The 18,137-nt window shown below is 40.6% G+C and overlaps 1 protein-coding gene across 1 annotated transcript in view; it reads left to right on the top strand.

Annotated features, from left to right (window-relative positions):
- The window catches only part of UGGT2 (UDP-glucose glycoprotein glucosyltransferase 2), a 218,606-nt gene that overhangs the window by 108,601 nt on the left and 91,868 nt on the right, over nt 1-18,137 (top strand). The window contains exons 19-22 of the mRNA XM_069970680.1: nt 3,189-3,287; nt 6,121-6,215; nt 13,580-13,786; nt 17,168-17,299. Of these exons, the coding sequence (XP_069826781.1) occupies nt 3,189-3,287; nt 6,121-6,215; nt 13,580-13,786; nt 17,168-17,299 (533 nt within the window). The remainder of the gene's footprint in view (nt 1-3,188; nt 3,288-6,120; nt 6,216-13,579; nt 13,787-17,167; nt 17,300-18,137) is intronic.

The raw sequence follows: 18,137 nt of genomic DNA, 5'->3' as shown, positions 1-18,137 counted from the left end.
TTGGCTTACAGGTCATGATGGAAGTTGTACTTCTGCAGTCTGTGGTCACCCAGGTTGCAGTACCTGATGGGAGTTGTACTTCTGCAACCTGTGGCCATCCAGGTTGCAGAAGTACAACTCCCATCATGACTTGTCAGCAGGGGCATGGTGGGAGTTGTACTTCTGCAGCCTGTGGCCATCCAGGTTGCAGAAGTACAACTCCCACCATGCCTTGCTGACAGGTCATGATGGGAGTTGTACTTCTGCAACCTGGATGGCCACAGGCTGCAGAAGTACAACTCCCATCATGACTTGTCAGCAGGGGCATGGTGGGAGTTGTACTTCTGCAACCTGGATGGCCACAGTCTGCAGAAGTACAACTCTCATCATGACTTGTCAGCAGGGGCATGGTGGGAGTTGTACTTCTGCAACCTGGATGGCCACAGGCTGCAGAAGTACAACTCCCATCATGGCCTGTCAGCAGGGCATGATGGGAGTTTTAATCTCACCTGTCCTGGTCTCCTGGCCGCCGGGGGGGATGGGGGGGTGCCGCGAGTGGCCGTGGGAAGGGGGGGGAGGGTGCGGGGGTGCCGCAAGTGGCCGCTGGGGGGGTGCGGGGGTGCCGCGAGTGGCCGCGGGGGGTGCGGGGGTGCCGCGAGTGGCCGCCGGGGGTACCTGCAGACAAGGATGCGGACGAAGAGGCAGCAGGAGGCCGGGGCAGAGGCGGAAGGTGGTCCGGGTGAGTGGAACTCCGGACGCTTTCCTGATGTGCATCAGGAAAGTGTCCGGGGCCCGGGTGCTCCCATAGACTCCTATGGGGGCTTCCGGGCCGGATTTCCGGACGAAAATAGGACCGGTTCTAAAAAATCCGGTCCTATTTTCCGGAACGGACACCCTTCCGAAAAATTCAGGAAGGGTGTCCGTGTCCAATAAAAGTCTATGCATCCGGAAATCCGTCCGGATTTCCTGATAGGAAATCCGGGTGGTTTTTCCGGACGTGTGAAGGGGGCCTAAAACTGGTAGTTTGTCTCTTGGGATCCACCTTTAGAACAGGACTTTATACCATTATTAAATTTTTTGCGGGTTTTCAATCAGAACTGTAAATCATGTTAAATGATGTGTCCGCACTAGAGATGAGTAAACATGCTCGTCCAAGCTTGGTACTCGTTCGAGTATTAGGGTACTCGAAGGTGCTCGTTACTCGGACGAGCATCTTGCGATACTCAAGACAATGGCATCTTCCTCTCCCTGCATGTTTGGCGCCTTTTTTTTTAGCCAATCACCATGCAGGAGAGTCTTTGGGAGTGTGTAGCATCATGGAGGAGACCCTACATGTCGATAGCAACGATTTTCAAGCCAGATCAGATGACCTGGGCATATAAAAATCAGGTCCCGCAATGCTAGCTTCAGACGCAGGATGAGCATAGGGAGAGAGCTGCTGTCTGTCAGGGAGAGTGTTAGGCAGGGAATTTGTGTGCGGTTAGGCAGGAATCTGACACAAAGAACCCAACAGTCCTTCTAAGGGCTTAAAATTTTCAAAAAAAAATAAATAAATAAATATATATATATTGTAGGGATCTTCCCGGGGGATGGTGTGTTTGGACACAGTTCAGGCAGCAAACTTGGGCTCATAAAACAGCTTTGGGTGTTTATTTGTAGCATAAACGGTCCAGCAACATAAATACAGCAACACCGTGCAGTGAGAATAAACAAAACAAAAAGTCCTGCCCGTCTGGGCGCTTACTAATACAGCAGGTTACCTCTCTGACACTTCACTTGGCAGGTAATATTGCAGGGTGTGCATAAGCCCCAGCTCCCAGCGACCACACCATGCAGGCTGTTCACTCCTGTCTGAGAGCAAACCAAGGATCCTCTGCAGGGCTTTTCTCTGTCAGGCTTGATTAGGGCCAGAGACACCTGACCCCAAAACCTGACCTGGATCGGGGGGAGGGAATGGCAAATCCCACTACCAAAACCTATCTGCCATTCCATGTAAGTCCAGGCCCGGCAATAATAAATAATAGCTCAGCAGCATAACACTGCTGAGCACAGATGCCTCCTGGACTTACCATCTCACACTCCGTATTAACCTGGGTGAGATGTACACCCCCTCGAGCACTTTTCCCGTGACATGTCCACAATATATATATATATATATATATATATATATATATATATATATATAATGTTTTGAAAATTTTAAGCCCTTAGAAGGATATATTTGCTACTCTTCGCTGCTGGCTTTGACTTGTAGTGCAGCTGTCAGTAGTCAATTTGTCCTGTTGGTGACATTACCTTTGCTGGCTGGGATCTGTAGTTCAGCTATACCTCTCCTCACTGTGCAGTGTCCTGTGCAACGGGTGCCTTAAAAAAAAAGAACCAGCACCAGTTACACATATACTCTATACGTCTACCCCCGAATCTACCCCCAGATCTGGGATGTGTAGTTCAGCTATACCTATCCTCACTGTGCTGTGTCCTTTGCACGTGGTGAGAGAGACAGGGATCAGTGAAGTACAGCTACTGCATCAGTGTGTACCAGGCTGTACTTTGACCCCTGATAGACATCAATCAACTCAGGAGATTACTGGCCCGACAGTGAACAGAAGTTGGAGCAAGGGAGGAGGTATAGGAACATGGGGGAGAGAGCCGGGAGCCCATAATTTTGCGTAATAGTGCGATTAACCAGCCCCAGAGGCGTCCATGCATGCTGCCCCTGCTGTTTTCTGTCTATTTCCATGATGTTCCGTGGTGTCAGGCTAAGTTTTTGGGTGGTTCATATGCTACCTCTCTTTTAATGGTTCCCTGTGTTCTCACTGCCATGCTGTTGCCCATAATTTGGCGTAATGGTGCGATAAGCCAGCCCCAGAGGCGTCCGTGCATGCTGCCCCTGCTGTTTCCTGTCCATTTTCGTGTTGTTTCCATCATTTTCTGACAGGTTTTCCCACAACCTTCTCTGTGCAGAGCTTTGGTCCCCTGCAAAAATGCTCGAGTTTCCCATTGACTTCAATGGGGTTCGTTACTTGAAACGAGCACCCGGGCATCGGGAAATATTTATCTCAAGTATCGAGCACCCAAGCATTTTAGTACTCACTCATCTCTAGTCCGCACCTGGACAAGTGACAATTGCCGTACTGCAAACATTTTATGCAAATAAAAAGTTTCATTATTAAATAGTATAAACTTTTATTTGCTTTTTCTTCCTTTAGCTACATACAGTCTGCAGGATTATGAAACCTTTTCTTATCTGGATTCTCAAGACAAGAGTGCTGTTGTTTCTGAAAATATGAAATATGCTACAAAAGATGGTATGTAGTTTTCAAAGATAATATCTATGTAAAGAATACTTGAACAACCACTATGGGGCAGATTTTTTTCAACTGCCTGTACTTGACCACTTTATTTCCCAGCCATGATGCTGCCCATGTGAAGGGCTTTGTCACTTTATGTGATAAATACTAATTTATAATATTCTTTTTGGTCCGTTTCTTATAAAGTACCGTAAACTAACAGGGCGGTAAGTCTGGCCTCAGGGCTTTAAACCGTTACGTAACAAATCAGTGGTGAAAGCAAAATTGTAACCTCAGCATCCGCAGATAGTGGAAATAAGTTGTAACCCAAGAAACAAACATGGCAGAGCAAGCCTCAAGTACTTTCCTGTGTTGGGTTTTGTGAGTTGAAGAGTCAAAGTGGAATCAGTCATAATACCTTTGTTGGATTAAATAGTCTGGGACTGTTTTGGAAGTTAACATGCTGGCCAGAAACACTGTTTGGTGCAAACATTGTTAACTACATTATGTAGACAGGCCACTTCAATCTTTCTTTCCATGAGGGTTCCCTTGGATGTTTTTTTTTTTTTGTGTGTGAGTTTTCTTACCAACCTTTACTTTTATACCTATAATGACAATGGGGAAGTGAGAATGTCATTATACTAAAGGAGTAGTCAAGCAAAAAAAAAAACCATCTTTTAAATCCACTGGTGCCAGAGATTTGTAACTTACTGCTATTAAAAACCTTCAAGTGTTCCCATCCGTTCCCAGCTGCTGTATGTCCTGTAGGAAGTTGTGTATTCTTTCCAGTCTGGAGAGCAGGAGAGGTTTTCTATGGGGATTTGCTACTGCTCTGGACAGTTCTGGACCACAGAGGTGGCAGCAGAAAGCACTGTGTCTGACTAGAAAGAAAACACCACTTCCTGCAGGGCATACGACAGCTAGAAGACTGGAATTTTTTTAATACAAGTAAATTACAAATATCTGTCACTTTCTGACACCAGTAGGTTCAAAAGAAGTTTCTTTTCACTGGTTTACCCCTACCAATATCATTAAAGAAAACAAATACTTTTGACATGTCACAGGAACCCCCTTGATCCAATCCTTCTGGCAACCCCTATTTGTAAAAGCCACTGCTACCTTCTGGGAAACCTTGTGCTCAGGAACTTTGCCTTGGTGAATAGTTCTTTAGAAAGTAGGAATTTCAGCTCATGTATTTTAAAGTGCACTCTAAAAGCTGTTTTGCAAATTAAGTTACCGATTTACAGTTTTGGAATAGTCTAGAGTCAACTGGTGGTTGTTTAGCTTTCGTGTTTAACTGGTGTAGTACATTGTTCACCCCCCCCCCCCTCCTTAGAGGAGTTGTCGGCCTCGAGTCACAAGACATATTCTTTCAGAGCGTAAAGGAGTTCTAGCGTAGTAATTTTTAATTGTATACGTTATATATTCTTAACGCATTATCAGTAAGTGTGTTGATGTGTTCTTAGGGACTAGTGAACTGGAGATGGTCAACCACATTTTTGTGTACACTAAAAAAAAAGGATGTGTTTTGATCTTTTTTTTTAATGCTCTTTTTAATAATGGAAGTCAATGGAAAAAGGGATCAAAATAGATGCAAATAAATCTGTTTTTTGGTTAGCTTTCTCATTTTTTTTTTCTTTTTTTGCATAAAACGGATGGAAAAAAAAATCGGACTACAAAAACACAGTGGGAGCTTAGCCTTACAGTGATTAGTTGGTCAAACTACCTTTCTGCTTCTACATCTGTTACTGTAATCTAAATTTGAGGTGGTCCTCTAAAAATAATAAAGTGACACTGTCACCCCCTATTTGCATTTTGACTGCTCTCCACAGGTGTAAAGGGTAAATGTTACAGCTTTCATTACTTATTTTATATCACACTTCATGGTGCTTGTTCTGGTAAAAAGTCGTTTTTATCACCGGTGGATTGGTATATGTGGGCGGGGCCCTCGGCGACCATTGGTGTGGGACAATCTAGGGGGGTGGGACCTAGAGCTTTAGGCTGGCCCTTTTAATGGCCTATCCGGCAATGGCATCACAGATGGGGGCTGGGCTAAGTAGTGCTAGGGGCGGAGCGATGTGGCACATAGGCCGCAAGGCCCCGCTCACATATACCAATCCACAGGTGATAAAAACGACTTTTTACCAGAACAAGCACCATGAGGTGTGATATAAAATAAGTAATGAAAGCTGTAACATTTACCCTTTACACCTGTGGAGAGCAGGTAACATGCAAAAAGGGGGTGACAGTGTCACTTTAAATATGAAAGCATAGAGAACATAACTATATATAATATAAATAAATATATAAAATAAATTTGTAGCTGATGCAAACAGCTCGGTCTATCTATAGGAAACTCTGCAGGTGGAACAACCCTGTTTTACACCACAGCTCCTCTACTGGTTTTAGGACTACTACAAGCCCAGGTTAATCTTACTTCACGCCTGATAAAGGCATCAAATGGTATTTAGGCAATTCAAATTGACAGCCGCATTTGTATAGAATATAGAAAAGAAAGCTTTGTGTTAGCATAATTTTTCCCTTCCTATGTATGGCTTCATTGTTGTACAATTGGAAAGCTCCGAGTGTACGCTTTAATAATATGCAATGTTCCTCTAGATGTGAATATTTCTTTGGGGTGTATTTTCTCAGTAGTGGTGATTTAAAACTGTGTAAATGTTTTGCTTTGATTATTGCTATTACATTTCTTAGCTAATTGATGTGGATTTTTTTTGCTTGTAAATGTACTTTTATTTTCAGCATGTTAAATAATAATCTGTTATTTGTATAGTGTGTAGTGTTAATGATGCCAGAACTGAAATGCTTAGACTGTGGAATTTGTTATTTTCAGATGAGGATGTAATTTATGCAGTCACCATCTGGATTATTGCTGACTTTGACAAGCCAGCTGGGAGACAACTGCTTGCTAAAGCTGTGAAACACATGGTACAGTGCTACTAATTTCTATTTCTTAATGTTATACAGTACAGTATATATGGTAGTGTGTGTATGGGGGTTAACAACAACCTTATAGTGAGCTCTCTGGTATGTGTCATTTGATTTTAAATGGATTTATTAGTTTTATTCGCAAATGTCTTATTTAGGCTATGTTCACACACATAAAATAAAGGTAAAATATGACCGTATTTTCAACATAATAATGCGATTTATTGAAGTCAAAAATAAATTGTCAGGCAGTGCGCAGACCATATAGTATAATGTCTGTAATCGATTACGGCTGTATAAATAGTAAAAAAATTGTTTTTGTTTTTTGCATCTGTTCACACATTGTTTTATTTTAACTCAAAATTACGGTCTTATTTAGCTTTTATTTTACTGTGTGTGTGACCTAACCTTAATGTCGCTCCTCATGCAGTAAAATACAGTGAAATGGTTTCCCATAATACTTGTTGTCTGATGGTCATTTTCAGCAAAGAACTACAATTTGATGAATTCAACTAAAAATGTTATTCTATTTGGCAAAAGTTGTACTAACTTTCTAAGTGCCATTCTAAAGGTTCTTCACCCTTTATGAGTGAGTTTTACATACTTTTCTATAACAGTGATGAGTGAGAATATACTATTGAACATACAGTGGTACCTTGGATTAAGAGCGTTTTGCAAAAAGAGCTCACAGTTTTTCAAAATTGTCCCTCACCTTCCAAATCATGGCAGATCCACTTTAGGCTGGGGCTTACATCAGGGGACAGGACTGTGGGGGGTACTCTCTCCATAGCCGTAACCCTCTCCCTGGACAGAGTGCTGCATTTATGTGCCCACATCTGCTCTGCTCATTCCTTCATGGTCCCTGCAGTCTGTCAGTCCTCTTGTTTTCCATCCTCTCCATTTCTGCTATAATGTGCCTGCACTTACACTCAGCCATTCACACTGCTATATACAGAAGTTTGTGTCACTGTCCTCCTGGACAGCTCTGTGATTATTGCTTCCTGATTGGTCCATGCTGAACACCCCACCCCCATTCCCCATTGCTGTCATGTGACCACACAGACTTCTGACAGCAGCCCTGCTTCTCTATTCTGGTCTGTTGTGTTATGCTACTGCATTATGGGGATCTGTAGTTCCATCCTGTATGTACAAACTGCTGATGTGTTTTCAGGTTTATGCACTTACTATACATTATACTCCACATGCTGGTTGCTATACTGTACAGTACAGAAGCTGTTTCTCATTGTTTGTTTCATCTGTTCTACTTGTTGTTCAGAATAAAAATCATTATTTTTGGGGTGTGGAAACAATTGTCTGCATTTCCTTATGGGAAATTTTGCTTTGGTTTAAGAGTAATTTGGATTACAAGCACAGTCCTGGAACGAATTATGCTTGTATAATCCAAGGCACCACTGTATTACAGAACCTTAAGGTTTCCTTCACACTGGCGAATGATTCACTTTTGTTGTTAGATAAATAACTCAAAACAGGGCAGTGTGGCTACACCCCTGCATTTTAGGTCTTATTTATAACAAATTATGCATGCATGGCGACCCATAGAATAAAGTCAACAGCTGTTTGTACTACAAAACACTTAAAAAAAAAAAAAAAAGATAAAATAAAGGTTTGGATCTTGAAATGAGAGGACAACAAAGTACCAAAAAATAAATAAGTAAATAAAGTAAAATTAAATAAAAATAAAATGGCCTTCTGCTCACCAGCATGGCTTAAATGCAAATCATGCCCTCACACAATGTCCAATAGCTGCACAGTATTTCCACAATATTGGAGACACTGTGCGGCTACTTGACATCGTGTACGGGCCTAGTTTTGCGTGCAAGCGATGATCGCGATTTAGCCCTGCCCCTCCATATCTTGCAAGGTTCACTTCTGAGACATGGAATCTCAGAAAGTAAGTGTCTGGGAGCAGCAATTGGCCAAGCCTAAATTGGCCTTGTCCAATGGGGTTCAGCCTCAACAACTACAATTTTCTTAAACTGTCTAATAAATTTCCTTGATGATTTCTGGTTTGTTACTGACAATTTTTAGGGTGTTTTGTGGTAGATAATACTGCATTATCATCTGACAATTTGAAAACTTATATTTTACATACTGTATATACACGTAGATTACGGTTTTTAATTACTATTCTGTTATTTATGAAAAAGTGCATTAAATTCTTACTTTGTCAATGGCTGTAGGTTTTGGGTATGTTAATAGACAGCAGATTTGTTGCACACATTTCTTCATTTGTTTCATACCTGAATGGACTTGCAGAAATCAGTACAAATCTTGCAAAAATAACCTTATGCAGGTGTATGAAATTGGTTCACAGTAGCAGAATTTTTAACAATAGATTTGCTCTTCTTACCCTGCCCATTGAAGAGAGGAGGACACCAGTAATTAATTCCACCAGTAAGAGCTTGTTTAACGCACATGCGTTAGCTCATTCATTGTAGTGATGATTTGCTATGCACCTAAGTGCATCTATTTCCCCTCCACCCTTCACTCTGTGTGGCCTTACACTACTGTTGCAATATCTCCTTATCCCTCCGTCTCTGTTTCCCCCTCCCCTGAACATCGGGACTTCGGTGTTGCCTTACACACTATGCTGCTACATGTCCTTATCCCTCCATTTCTGTTCTCCTCCTCCTGCACTCTGTAACTCTGTGTGGCCTTATATACTGCTTCTACTCCCCCCCCCCATGTGGGCTCTTACCTCGCCACGATCCTATTTGCTCTCCCTGTTACCGGGACGCGTGCACTGGCTCTCTGAGATTTAAAGGGGCAGTAGTGCACAGATCTTTGGAGCTCATTTAGAGTGACCTTGGGTCTTAATTACCTCTACCTCTCACCTCTCCCTAACTGGTGGTTTCAAGCTTTTTCCATTTAGGAACTCTGGGACCCTTTGGAATTTTTTTGATTTTTGCTACCCTTGTCCGGATCTATGCCTCCACACAATCCTATCTCTAATCTCTACAGAGTTATTTCCATTTCATGGCTTGGTTTTTTTCTCTAAAATGTACATGTCGGCTGTGAGACAGTATGGATGGGTTCACACTAAGGAATCCACGTAGAGAAGTTCCCGGGGATTTTGTCACTAGCCCCCGCTCGCATCTCCGCCTGTGCCATAGACTCCATTCTATGGCACAGGTGAATTTTGGCGAACGGTGGAATCCACCTGACCATGGAGTCTATGGCAGGGGCGGAGATGCACACGGGGGCGAACGACGAAATCCTCAGAAACTCATCTGTGTGGATTCCACAGTGTGAACACACCCTATGGGTGTATCTTTCCAAATCCTGTCCTAGCAACTAAATTTACCACAGGTGACTCCAATCATGGTGTGATTAGCAAAGGGACTACTTATATTCATGGAAAATTATGTTGTCACAGTCATGTTATGAGTATTATGTTCGAATTGATGGGGACAATTTTGATTAATTTTATTTTACCACAAGACTGCAACAAAACAAAAGGTAAAGGAATTTTATGCTTCCTGTTTTATGGCTGTTTTTTGTTTTCGGTGAAAATGCTCCCTAAAACCTATAAACTTTCTTAAAAAATTAGCATTCCTTAATTTGAGCGTTTGTCCTCTCAGAGGGACTGGGAACCACCTTTGCCTATTGGCACGTTCTGACATTTTGATTGGTGGGGGTCCAGGTGCTGAGATCTCCACCAATCTCTAGAATCAACATGCAGAAGCGCTCAATTGAGTGATTTGCTCCTTCATTTCTTCTTAGCTCCCAGTGTACAGATGTATAGAAAATATCTATGCACTGCATGTCCAGCTGTTCAAGATGAGTTAAGAAATGAAAGAGCACAGCAGTCAGCTGGTGCCCAGTCAGGCCTCAGAGGTCTTACATACTATTGCCCATACTATACTTAAAGCCCTAGGTAACCTTCAGGCAGCAGATCTTTGTTTTATGGGGGTTCACAATAGAATGACTGTGCTGCTGTTGTGAATCCCCTTCTTATATTGCACAGTTTTTCTTTAAAACACAGTTAACATTCCCAGTTGTGATGATTTTGAATTAAGGAGAAGATTGGGAGCATTAATAGTGTGTGCTTGATGTTATGGAAGCGTTTCTATTTGGAAGCCTTCACGCGCTTATGGATCACTTCTTTTATTGCACCTGAAATTGTTTTCGGAAAGCAGCGGCTTAATATATTCAGAATAGATTGTCATTTTCTTCTGCTATCACACTCCATAACCTGGTAGATTAAGTAAAAGGCAAGTTTTCTGCCAAGTATTTGTCCTAAATAAGCTGTGTGAGGTCAGGATTTCTACACGTCACAGCTAACTCGGAAAGATGGCTTTTACGAAGACAAAGGCAGAATTAGACTTTGCAGCATAACCTTTCTGCCATTTTGTCAGCTATTTTGTAAAATATACTAAGTTCGCTGTAACATATATTCTTTGTTATGACCCCGATGGCAACAGTCTGTCACACTAAATTATAAGCACTGGCAACCAGTGCCTTTAAACTTTAGTGTTATTATCTAGACTTGACCACAGGGCTAAAACTTTGTGGCATTATTTGCTCTAGACACTGTCAGCTTTGATTAACTGCGAGGAGAGCTCTCTCTTTTAGTACTGTATATGTTAAGCAGAACACGACTTGTTAAAGGCAATTTTTTTTTTTTAACTCTAGAAAGAAGTGCATTAATCTTTCTTGCAAACACACCAAACACTACTTCATTGTAATTAGTCATGTCTTTAATTGCTTGCAAAGTGTCACTTCAGCCTTTAAAACACTCCTATATGTATAATGATAAGCATGACAATTATACAACCATTAACACAATGAAGACAGAATAATTTCTAAAATCTTTTTTTTTTTTTTTTGTTAGTCAACAACCATTTAAGTAATATTGATATTATAATGTAGAGGTTGTCCAAAAATAGTTTATTTTTTTTATAAGGGCCCAATCCTCCTCCACTACTGTCTTGACATGCTCAGCCATTCAACTGCTGACACGGGCTCCCGCTGTAGCCAGTGATTGGCTGAGCAGGCATTTCCTGTAAGTCGAGACAGTGACGTAGAAACATTGAAAATCCATGTACCACTGGTATGACTTGTTTTTGCTCGGTTGTGGATGGAGTTCATCAGTATTTTACTGTGAGTGGGCATCTGCAGATTCTTCTGTAAGGCCAAGCTAGGCATAAACTATAGTTATGCCTTATATATATAGGTAAACTTATAGTTTATGCCTGTCCTGTCACTGAGTACCTTAAATGCCGTGATCTCTATAGATCGTGGTGTTTAAGGGGTTAATGACAAGCAGCTGCGGGATCACATTATGCTAGGCCCCCCTGACACTGATGTGTGTGGGTCCGCACTGCAGCGGTCCCGCACACATCTACAGCCCCTTCAGTCAGGAACTAATATGTACATTCCTACTGCAAAGGGTAAGTGCAGTAGGAACGTATATATACGGATTGCTGATGTGAGGGGATTAACAATACATACTCCATTTTAAGTTTGTGAGGCTCATCTTATTTAGCAAGATAGATATCACACATAGCTGCACACTTCTCCTGGACCATAGAAATTCATTGTGATGAATCTACAGCAACCGCAATTTTTCAACCTTCATCTACTTCTTGTAAGCCATCAAGACAGAACAAACTGGTATTTGCTGGAGGTGTGTTGCCCAGTAGTCGCAGAGAAAAAACTGTAAGAGCCAGGCTGCCCAGGTTAGAAGCAAGCATTATGTTTTTGGCAAGTCTATGTTGTCTGCGAACCCATGCAATAGTCCAGAGAGGGACAGCAACTGGACGTGTTTCAAAGTAATATAGCACTTCAGGCAACAATGTCATCCTCACAGCTGTGATATTTCCCAATAGGGAAAGTGAAGTGAACTCCAGCTGTCCAATAGGGCAAATTTGTTTTTTGAAAAGTTTGGGGAAATTATGTCAATAAAGAGAAGAATATGAGTTAGAGAATTTGGACTCTTAGATGTTTTAGAGAAGTTCTTCTGTCAGTGATAGTTATAGTTAGGTTTCAAAGTTGTGAGAATTGGATTTGGGATATTTAAGGGGAACTCCGGGCAGCCTTATAAGAAAAAAAAAAATTCAAGCTATGCACCTATGTTACCCCTTTGACACTCTTTATGTGGTTGTACAGTAGTCTCAATCCTCTGATGCAATTTTCAACCTGCTCCATCTATCTTGCAGTTCCCCTTTCCATGCACTGCTTACAGATTACATCTCCCAGTAGTCTTTGCAGTGTACGCTCAGAACATCCTGATTGTCCAACTGCACAGCCCCACCCCCCTCTCACGCATGCTCTGTCCTTTTCTGGGCCTTGAGTCAATGACAAGCCCCTTTCCTACAGTGGCCTGCCTCTACCTGCCTGTTCCCTATCCCCTCTCCGCCCCTTTCACGTCTGCATTATGACACTATTCAGAGTTCCCCTTTAATGGATGGAGTTTGTTTTTTGAGGTATTTATCTTGTCTATGACTTTTATTGAACAAAAAATAGCTGTGATTAAGGCTGGTAACAGTCGAAACATGTCTACCTTATATATGTACCTGTTCTTATGCTGTTTTTTAATGGAAGTTTTTTCTACAACAAAGTAAGTGTTTTTAAGGACTTTTTTGCTGGAACATTTTTTTCACTTTTGAAAAAATAACTAGCTTGTGTGTATCATTAAAAGGTAATTTTGAGGCTATATTCACACACTGTGAAAATGACAGACATTTTAATTGGATGGTTTTTACTTGCTGTTGATGATGTTGAAAAAAGTCTGTCATGTTGATGGTGTGTGAACATAGCCTTAATCAAATTCCTGGACTAGTCATCTTGCATAGAATACTCCTTTATCTATCATACAGGTAAAATATAAGACTAATAATGTGTAATGAAGTATAAGAAGAAAAGCAGGCACTACGACAACCAGCAGTCCAACAGCACAGCTTCCTAAATGCAACGTTGCCGCTCTGATGGTGCTCGTTGATAAAGGCAAAAGTCCAATGTACACTGTAGCAAAGCAGATACACAACGGCAACTCACCCAGGTGGAGCGGAAAGGATGCTTTATTGCAGGAAAAGAGCAGTATACAAACAGGTGCGTTCCACAGATAGGAGCAACTAACGTGAGCCAGATGTGAGCCAGTTGAAGTGCGCAAACGCAAAACGTTTGTTGCTCCTATCTGTGTAACGCACCTGTTTGTATACTGCTCTTTTCCTGCAATAAAGCATCCTTTCCGCTCCACCTGGGTGAGTTGCCGTTGTGTATCTGCTTTGCTACAGTGTACATAAGACTAATTATGTAATTGTTATGATGGTGCACATTAATAACATTTTGCTTATAACAATGTTCTAATTTTATCTAAATGGTTTTTTTTCTCATGTCAGAAAAAAAGTGGCATTGCTCGACTTGGAATCATAAATAATCCCACCTCCAAAATGATTGAAGAAAACACATTGATATCCCGTGCCATTTGGGCTGCTTTGCTTACCCAGAAAAGCCATAACATGCTGATGTTCCTGTCAAAGCTCTCAAAAGAAGAAACCATGGATGCACTTATAAAAGGGCGGAAAATCAAAGAGTTCCTGGTTTCGGTAAGCATGTATTTATTACTCTGTGAATTCTTTTTGAGTATACTTTAGCTGCAGAAATACTTGCAATTCAATAAAACCCAGCAGTTCTATTCTTCTCTCCCTTAGGAAATAAGAATAAAACATTTTGATTTTATATCTTGTACTTTAAACATTTGCGAAATATGTGTTATGCACTCAAGTACTTTTTCTGCTTTATGGGTTTTAGTAAAAAAAAAGGTGTGTGCCATCTCACATGGTCCCACATGTCATCATCACATTTCTCAAAGGTGGAAATAAGTATAAAAAGAATAAATGGGCAAATCTGTCTTTATTACAATCATTGCTCTAGTCCACCATTTACTACCTGCATCCATTTGTATACAATATACAATCCCTTGTGTGACTCTCTCTCTGGTCCATGTTATAACATATGTGGGGTCAGAAGACTCGCCCCTCCCCTTCAAGTTCTGCACCGCCCTCAATGTAAAACAATATACATAAAGTGGAAAACTGGCTGTTCAAGCATGGTGCAGTCTATATATTGGGGGAACAATTTTCTTTTTTTCTAAAATCTACTGGCACTGCTCCAATCAGTTTATTATCTTTTATCCTGTATATAGGGAATACTTTTTAAAGATGGGAATACACTTTTTTTATTAAAACTAATAGGATTTGAAAAATCAGACACTAAAAGGTAATCCAGTTGTTCCACTGGATTAAGGACTGTTTCTGTAGTGCCATGTAAGACCGGAACAAATCACTAAGATTGCAGATGTATCTATGTGCTGTTTAAAATATCCATGTTAATATTTTACCCAACATGCCACTTGTTTTGTATTGCTTATGAGGGAAAAGTAGGCGAGAGTGGGTTTTCTGCATTAATACATAACCCTGTTTTCATTTGTGCACATATTAGTTTTTGTTGAATGTAATATGCTAACGTATTAAGAAGTGCTCATAGCAATATAAGTTTATTGCTTTTAAGATAAGTAAAATTTGAGCTGTACAGTCTAAGTATGGAATTGATTTCACAAATGAGTAGCTAGATTACTTCATGAATGAGTAGACAAAAATTGTGTATTCTGCATTGCGTCTGGTCCCTGACCCTTTCTCAATACAAATGCTAATCAAGGTTCTGAAGGACTTCTTCTTGCCAATCAAAACTTGGACACAAAGTCATTTATAGAATTTACATATAGATTAAAACTGGAACATATTATTTTGGAATTTAATTCAATGATACATCTCCTTTCAGTGATGTTAAAGGATCGTTTAGATAAAAGTGTATGCTATCAAAGTCACTGTTTTTATAGTGCAGCATTAAATATAGGTGGCTCAAAATAAGTGCACTTGAAGTAATGATCTGTTATCCCCTCCTAAGACAGTTCTTTTCCTGATGTTGCATTAACAGACATTAAACACTGTTGCTTATCATTTGTCTAGGTGAAAATTAGCTTTGTTTTGCTATATTTAAAAAACTTTTTAGAAAGGATAGAAAACAAACACTTAAAACCTTTTAACCTTCGTCTGTATCATTAAAGATCTTAGGGCATATTGTACCTATGTGGTCTTTACTTCCTTTGCCTTGTTTAAGCAGATTTTCAGGGCTGCTCCTTGGAAAAAAATGAAATACTAAGCATTGCAGACTTGATGTGATGGCTAATCAATATATGGCCTTCAGACATAAAGGACTTAGTGCTGTTGTCCCCCCCTAAATAGACTTTCCGTCTTAGTTCTCTATGCCAAAACCCAGGCTTCCCCATCTTAAAATTAGTATAGGGGTTTATTTATTTCACTTTATTATCCTTCTTTCTCAGTGACTAGAGGAATGTTTGGGTGTTTTAACCTTTTTTTTTTCTTGTGCCTATGAGCAGAAAATACTCTCAGGTGTGTTATGGAGACATCTAGAAAACAAATTACCGGTCAGTCTAATTCACAGTTTACTGGTGCCGCTACTTAATAAGAATCCAATAACCTGTCAGTTTCTCCTCCTGATATATGGCTGTACAGATAACATCTTTGCATGAGTATACCCCTTTAGCTATAGCCCAGCTTCATTTATATATATGGTAACCACATTGTCTTCCCAAAATGCTGGAACTGTGACCTGTATTTTTGGCACCAGTGTACCAATTAGTCTGTTAAATGTATCACCCCTTTTATGTAAGAACCTGAAGAAGGACCTGAAGAAGGTCAGAGTCAATATTGTTTATTATTACTTGTAAATTATTTTTCACTAAGAACTAAAATAAGTACAAAACAATCGGCATAATTAGGTATAACACATGGATAAGCTGTGAAATATTTCACTGTCTCTCATTTTAAAATGTTTAGTTTTAAGATTAAAGGGAAAGCTAAGGAAACATAAAGCTAAGGCCATAAAGCTAAGGAAACGTGCTGGTAGATCAGCCAGCACGCTTCCTAAACATCCCCCTGTACCCTCCGTCCCCTGTACATACAGCCCGCAAATTTAGTTTAACAGTCTCCCGCGCTCTATGCAAATTACCATCTAAGTCACGGAGCCACGCCGACGTCGTTACTAATGCGCAGTGCAGCCAGAAAAGACGCTGCTGTGCTGCGTCTGCGCGGCGTAGTACAAAAGCGGCTTCACCCACTGTACTGCGCATGCGCAGCTTAGTAAAGACGTCGGCATGGCAGACGTGCAATGCTGGCCCCCTAATGACGTCACCACAATTCACATACAGAATTCTGATGTTTTTTTTATGCAGCCGAGAGGTACTAGTATCAGCCATAGGTGTGAGGTGCAGCACTCTTTTTCTTCCCTGAACCGCACTTCTTGAAGAAGCCACCCACCATGACTACATGACCAGCCACCCGCCCACCGTGACTACTTAGATGGTAATTTGCATAGAGCGCGGGAGACTGTTAAACTAAATTTGCGGGCTGTATGTACAGGGTACGGAGGGTACAGGGGGATGTTTAGGAAGCGTGCTGGCTGATCTACCAGCATGTTTCCTTAGCTTTATGGCCAATTTTAGTGTGATTGGTTCCCTTTAACCAAACTAAAGTAATTTTAGAACACAAAAATCTATCCCACATCCATCCTAATTTCATCCTTTTGGAATGACACCATATATATATATATTTTTTTTTTACGTGCTTGACTTAAAACAAATTAAAAAAAAAGTCACAGCATGCTGCATATTGCATGTGGAAAACACAATGTTCTAGAAACACACTGAGAAACATTCCATGGGCGAATACACTTTGTTGGCTCATTACCCCCAATCGCACACTATATAAAAAAAAGTAGTAACAAATTGTCAAAGGTTAAACAATGTCAGATATTATTTACATTTGTTCTAGGGGGTATCATTTTCAGTGAATGTTTTACGCTTTGAGATTTAACCAACAAATTCATTTATCTTCTCGTTTCTTCAGCAAATGGACGATGATGCTTTTGAAAAGAAGTATAATACCATGGGAGTAGACATACTTCGCACTCAGGAATTATATTGTCGTGAAGTTCTCAAACTATTGCCTGGGCAGATGGCTGTGATTAGTAATGGAAGGGTAAGATTAACTACAGAGAAACTTTATGAAGAAATTGTTATAATAGAACCTATTACTTGGTGGGTTTTCCTATTAGTGTTCACCTATGAGAATTGCTTTTAAAGAACATTCAACTAAATAATATCCTATAATTTATCTTGCATTTAAAAGGATTGTCAACTTTGGTCAGCTCCTTGTATCTAGGTCTCACAGGTACTCAGAGTCAATTGCAATGGGCTCCTCCACTGGGGCCCCTTTTATTCAAATATTGTCATGCGATTTATTGTGTAATCATGTAAACATTTAATGCAAATTTGTATTAAACAGTACTTGACCATAGACTCCATAAACCTCTTACTTCACCCTGTGGAACCTGTTTAGGCAACAAACTGTACTAAGGTTCCAATCACTTCAAGATGTTTAATAGTCTTTTTTGCATATTAATAACCGATGTGCTGTCCCGCCGCAGCTACTGATTGGCTGAGTGGGACATCAGGGAGCCAAGAGCCCCAGAAGCAAGCCAGAGCGCCAACCAGTAAAGTATTCACTGGGCTGCAGTGGGTTAAGGGGGGCGGTGTTTACATACTGGCAGTGCAGTGAAAATTCTGCTGCGAGTATGTAAACCTATGGAAACTGTTGGGAATCGCAACGGATTTCGTAATATCTGCTGCCATTGCCTTAGTCTGTATTGGCTGGTACAGTTGTTTAACCTGTAATGAATGACATTGGGTGGAAAAATGGATGATATTTCTGAGAATGTTTTGAGAATTCTATTTCCCTAATGATCATTTGTGGGTAATAGTTCTTTCCTGAACAAAAGATCTTTTCTTCGACTATTTTAATTGTAATTAATTTAATT

The sequence above is a fragment of the Dendropsophus ebraccatus genome, chromosome 5 (assembly GCF_027789765.1).
Source record: "Dendropsophus ebraccatus isolate aDenEbr1 chromosome 5, aDenEbr1.pat, whole genome shotgun sequence".
Lineage (NCBI taxonomy): Eukaryota > Metazoa > Chordata > Amphibia > Anura > Hylidae > Dendropsophus > Dendropsophus ebraccatus.
Note: the sequence above shows the minus strand (reverse complement) of the source record. Positions and strands in the feature narration are given on the sequence as shown.